General features: G+C 43.1%; 1 protein-coding gene across 1 annotated transcript; it reads right to left on the bottom strand.

The window, feature by feature from the left end:
- Nucleotides 1-857: 857 nt before the first annotated feature.
- On the bottom strand, nt 858-5,505 carry kcng3 (potassium voltage-gated channel, subfamily G, member 3). Its single transcript, XM_026352219.1, has 2 exons — nt 4,657-5,505; nt 858-3,105 (listed from the first exon to the last, which is right to left on the bottom strand). The coding sequence occupies exons 1-2, from the start codon at nt 5,280-5,282 to the stop codon at nt 2,460-2,462; spliced, it is 1,272 nt and encodes a 423-aa protein (XP_026208004.1). The 5' UTR covers nt 5,283-5,505; the 3' UTR covers nt 858-2,459.
- Between the last annotated feature and the right edge of the window lie 576 nt (nt 5,506-6,081).

Consider the following 6,081-nt stretch of genomic DNA (forward strand, 5'->3'; position numbering starts at 1 on the left):
AATTTTGTTCATGACTTTGGTAAGATTTCATAAATTTGAAGAATTTATGCAAAGCGGCACTGAAACCTTTCTGATAACATTTAGTAAAAATGCATTACTGAGACATGCTAGTGTTTTCTTCAAAGTATCACCTGTGATGTGTGATGTATCACACATGTACAGTATTTATTCCTTACGTATGTAGATATATGCAGTACTAAATGCAGTGGTGTGAAGTTATTATCCACATTTACTCAAGTGCAAGATTGTGACACTTGTATTTTCCTTAGTATTTTTTGTTATTTTTACTCCATTACAACATACTGAAAACAAATGTTTATGTTCAACAAATCAACTTTTCTTGTCATGTGTGTACTTAATTTTTATTATTATCTAAAACATGTTCTTTTGAAGATGTGTAACATATTTTAAAACCCTGAGATTAGTACAGCAGCATTTATGATTCATTTTCAGTTTAACTTTATATCAGGGCTTTGTGAACTAGACTGTGACTTTATCCTGACCCCAGCGTGAAGCTGATGAGTGCACCTTTGTCTGCAGGCTCAGGTGTCCTTCACACTGATTATGTCCCAGTGCCTACGGGAGAGTTGGAGGTGTCACATCACATCAAGACTTTTGAATGATCTAGGTCCATCTAGCTCAAATGCTTTATACTGTTATCACACCTTTGTGAGATTAGGTGGCATTTATTAATTAGATAATTGCAAAGGTAATCTTAGGTCAGGAATAAAGTCAAGATAAATATTAAAACACAATGAAAGCTGGTGATTGAGTCTAATAAGACTTGAATTTTGCCATTTTCATGGCACAGTTTGATTTGTAAAAAGTGATTACACTTTCCGACATTTTGCACAGAGCACTTTTATTAAAAAAAACCTCATACATCGATCACATTAATTACAAGTGCAGAGTCTACTAATGAAAACGTTTTGACTGATGGTTTCAATCAGGCTTGGCCAAAATTCACTGGGCTATTAGCTAAGCTACATGAGTTGAATGTTGTGTCTTGTAAGCTAGAAAACAAAATATTCCATTTCTGAGACTGTAATACTACTTAAAAGCACATTAATAACACGACAAACATATTGAGATATGTACTGTTTACACTACATACTAAAGTCATACAGGGCTGCAAAGGTTAGAGGGAACTAATAAATGTAGATGTTAAATTTATACACAGATAATGAACAGACTCAGACTCATTAATTGTTTAATTTCCTTTGCAAAGAAAAAAGAGCAAGGTCTTGATGTGTGTGTGTGTCTCTGCATGCATGTGTGTGTAAAAAGATGATGGTTGATGCCAACAGGAGGAAGAGGAGAAGAGATGCAGAGAAAGACTGTTGTGTGGGAGAGGTGTTGACTTGTTTGTTTGGATCATGTGTCTCTTCAACAAATCATATCATCTTGGCAAACCATGGACAGTGCAAACATGTCTGAATCATGAATGTAAGAACTGTCATCTATGACAGCCTCTACTCTCCATCTTTTTCCACTTTATTTATTTTTTGTGATTTTTCTCTTTGTGAATTATTCCTAATAACGGCAGGACAAAAATGTTGCATGCCAGCCAGGAGGTGTGCGTGGATGTGGCCTGTTTGTGTGCACACAAATCAACCTCCATCATGATTGGCATGTTGGAGGACGAGGTTGCCTTGGAGACACAGAAATACAAAATGCCTTACATTCACTCACAAATAGAGAAGCGACATGCACTCCAGCTATTCATTCTTTGTGCTCATGCTTTCTCCACGTAGTATCATTTTGGTCCCATAATCTTTTTATGCTCCATTTCACATCGCATCTGCCCAGTCATATCTGCTGCTCCTTTATTTGTCTGCCACCCGGTAGTCCTTGCTGACCTGTCTCAATATTTTATTATCCCTGGATTAAACCACTCATATACACTAAGCCCCCTGTGCACCCCTTCTCTGTTCCCACTTTGAACTCACTTGTTCTCTCCTTCTCTATACTTCACAGGTTTAACAGAATGCATCTAGGTCACACATCAATCTTGTGTAACTTGTACCATCTGGGTGCAAAGCTTAGACAAAGTGAAATGCTGATGGCCAGACAAACAAGCACACACAGTATTTGATGCAGCATACAAAAAAGCAGTCGTCTCTGCCAATGTTGTAACCATGGGAATACAGTGTATACAGCAGCCACTGTCAAAACTGGATTGACTGCGCCTGTGTGTCCGTAATAAATAATTATTTGTGTATTCTTCAGTTAGAACTGTGTTGTTAGGGAGACACAGAGCATGCTGTTTGAAGCAATGATTGGAGATCATCAACACAACAGGCAGCGAGCAGACAGACCAAACAAAATCAGGTGTGGCTCAGTCGGAAAACAGGGCAGGGCACACAGTTGATCGTTTTTTTCACAATGGAATCACCTGCAGGTGTTGAGTGTCTATCTGATGCACGCAGGGTTATAGGTGTTTTGGTATAAATGCATATTCACTGCAGCATCTCTGATGACAGGCTGCGTGCATATCTGGCAGAGCGGAGTTTGAGTTCATGGTAGCACTGTACAAAACTGTGGTAGATGAACGTAATGGGTAGTGCCAGGAGAACAATGCCACTCACTACACACATTCCACCAAGTACCCGTCCTCCTATTGTCACAGGGTACACATCTCCGTACCCCACTGTAGTCATGGAGATGATAACCCACCAGGCGGCGGCTGGGATGCTGGCGTAATCGTGGTTCTGTGTTCCCATGTCCAAGCCATGCTCCAGGAGCTGGGCCAGAGCACTGTATATCGCCATGGCGACGCAGACAAACACCATCAGCATGACCATCTCCCGGTAGCAGCGCCTGAGAGTCAGCCCCAGTGTCTGCAGGCCCAGGAAGTGTCTGGCCAGCTTCATGAGCCAGAACACTCGCATCATCCTCAGCACTCGCAGGATCACCCCAGCAACCCCGAGTCCCGCACCCGGCATCCCTGCTCCGGCCATTGCCATAGTTACATAGTAGGGGGTGATGGCAATCACATCGATGATGTTCAGTGGCCGGCGGAGGAAGTCCCACTTGTCTCTGGCCACCAGAAAGCGCACTATGCACTCTGCCGTAAACCAACCAATACACACTGCTTCCACTATTCTACAGAGGAGAGAGAGGAGAAAAATGAGTGGGACAGGCTGTAAACAGGAAATAGCAGAGAAGCAACAGGGTGATGTGGATGATATCAGATAACCTACTGTTTGACAATCAGTTAATACGATGAAGAAGGATGAAAAACAGGGGTGATTTAAATTAAAGGAAGTTGACTCAAGTAAACAAAAGCAAGATACACAGTGAGAATGGAAAACTAGAAAATTGCTGGGAAAGTGCACAGAGGGAGGCATTCTTTCAAAGAAAGAGTGTGATACAAGCGAGCAAATGATTACCCTATTGATTAGCACAGCAATGACGATCAAACTGAAACAGACCGAGGTGGTGTTTGGTTTTGACATAGAAGCAGTCATGCAAAGCAAATACCACAGAGCCTTAGCATAACTACAGTACATGAGTACAATTAGACCAATGGAGATTACACAAGAAGTGAGTGAACTGAATCATCTACTGGCATGAAACTAAATTGGAATCCTTTTGACCCCCAGTATAAACTATGCTTTTAGTAGATTACCTAACCACTGTAACCAATCCAAATATCAAAACTACCTCCAGCCTGAGCAACAGAACCTAACCTTATATAGAGAGAGGCCGCCCGAGGCTTCCCAGGGACGACAAGCTGTTGCCAAAATAATGTGGAAACGGAGGTGCACTTTTTCACCTTGTGTTCAAAAATTGAATCTAAAATAAATGCAGAAAAACTTACTTAGTTAGAGAGTGATTCCTGTAAGAGGTTTGTTTGCTTACCCTAATATAGATATCCCCCAGTACACCTTCCACTTTCAGCTTATTAACCACTGGAATATTGTGTGTCTGGGATATATCTGTTTGTCCTTCTAGTGTACTGTGCAATGTAAACTAACCAAGCCAATAAATATATTCAGATTAAATGTGAAGAGGGGAGACTCTGGGGTAAGACAGAGTATGGCTTTCTGTGTAATAATTAACACTACACTTTTAGTAGATAATATAGATCTGTTATTGATTGTCTCCCTCCGGGACTTGTCTCATCGGATCCTAATGCTTAATGTGATGCCTGGAACTTATCAATATGCGGTTCTGGTTTAAGGGGCATCAATTCACAGCAAGAATTAATTTCCTGAATCTACCTAATGTGTGTTTTATCATACTTTACACACATTTCTGCTTCAGAGTATCTGGTTATATTGACGTATATAGTAATATATAGTAATAAAAACTATATTATTATACTATATCTGGGTTGAGAAAGCTGGGATATTACAGATGTGTCCACGCAGCCACCTCGTGTGTAAATGCGTAGTGCGCAGAGTTCGACTGTTGCATGCGTGCAGGCGTGGTTACAAGTGTGTTTATTTGATTATCATTACAGAAATGTATGCGTGGCATGAGTTATTCTCTTGAACTCGTTTTAGTTCACTTTTACACATCAACCTTTAGAGCACAGGCTCACTTTCAAGATGTCCGCACATATTGCGCCTAAACATTTAGCAGCATCCTCACCAGGGGGGGGGGCCTCTCTGTTCCTCTAAACTTAACTGACCCTGGTCTGTCGCCTACCTGTGCTCCTCCACAGTATTTCTCTTGGCTGTATCCCAGTCCGGCAGGGTACTGGCACACAGCATTATCATAGAAACGATAACAAAGATCACGGAAACTGAAGCCAAAAGCTGTGCTGCAAGCGAAGAGTTGGGCTCCTCGAATGTCTTGCGCATCTTTTCGAGCCATCTAGCGCGGCCAGTGAGTGCAGTCCTCTGCACCGACTCGCTCGGGCTCTGGGACTCATCCCCTGAAACTCTGATGTCCCCCTCAGAAAGGCTGTCCAGTCCGATCTCGGACATCCGGTCATCCAATCGTTTCTGGCAGCAGGAGTCCAAGTGCGCGCTCTCTAGCCCCCAGTAAAGCATCTCTGTGTAGAAGGACAGCTCACACACTCCGGGAACAAAGCGGAGTTTACCGGAGCGCACGTACAGCATGATGAACACGAAAGCCTGCGCGTGGCGGTCAAAGAAAAACTCATTCCGGTCCCGGTCGTAGTCGTCGCACAGTTCAAGGACCTCTTTCTCGGTTGCGCAGGCATGCAGGCGGCTGACGCGCCGGAGAGGGAAATCCCTGATCACTTCACGACTGAAGGCGTACCGGGTCCCCCCTACGTTGAGCACGCAGATGCTCTTCCCAAACTTCATCTTGTCAACCTGTTACCTGGCTTCACCTCCTCTTCATACTCCAGTCCCCATTCTATAACAGGAGTTTATTCACTTCAGGTTAGGGTGGGGGGGTGGAGGGGTTTACCGTCTCCCCTGCACCCCGGGGCGTGGTTCTCTCTGAGTGGAGGTGGCCCTGCACTGAGCTCCGTGGCTGTTGGAAACTATTCCCTCTGTCCCTCACTCTCCTCTTCTCCCACTGTTGCTTGTGGAGGAGACTCTCCACCCCAGTCAGGGCGAGCCAATCCCGTCAGTGATGTCACGAGCGCGCGCGCGCGGACGCACGCACGCACGGCTGGCCCAAAACTCATGCAGAGAAACCGGAGCGTAATTTTACGCACCAAGTCTTCACGAAGATAAGATTAATTAGGCCTATTATTATTAATTATTAATTCTATTGGTGTGTTTTCCCACCATTAAATCCCACTATAACACAGAGAAGCACATAAAATAATTAAGAAATATAAACACAATGACAGTAATAACGCTTTAGAGGTTTGGAAAAGGTTGTTTTTACAGCCACGAGTTAAATATGTATGTGACATTAGGCTAAATTGAGGTTATTAAGGTCGTTTAATTACTTCTACTATTCTCCCTGTAATAGCTGGTTGTAACCCGTGGTTTCATTTGATCTCAAACCGAAACTGATGTTTGCATCGAATAAAACACAACATTCACTACAAACTACAACTCACATTTAGATTAAACCTGTTAATGCAAATGTTAACATGAAGTGTGGTTGTGAAGGTAAAGGTGTGTGTGCGTGTGCGTGTGCGTGTGT

This window comes from Anabas testudineus, chromosome 19 (genome assembly GCF_900324465.2).
Source record: "Anabas testudineus chromosome 19, fAnaTes1.2, whole genome shotgun sequence".
In the NCBI taxonomy this organism is placed as follows: Eukaryota; Metazoa; Chordata; class Actinopteri; order Anabantiformes; family Anabantidae; genus Anabas; species Anabas testudineus.

What these genes read in the sequence shown, in the direction of transcription:
- kcng3 (XM_026352219.1), bottom strand. Translation starts at nt 5,282, where the DNA reads ATGAAGTTTGGGAAGAGCATCTGCGTGCTCAACGTAGGGGGGACCCGG. An exon ending in AATACTGTGGAGGAGCACAG is followed by an intron (nt 3,106 to 4,656) that starts GTAGGCGACAGA and finishes TCTCCTCTGTAG; the next exon opens with AATAGTGGAAGCAGTGTGTA.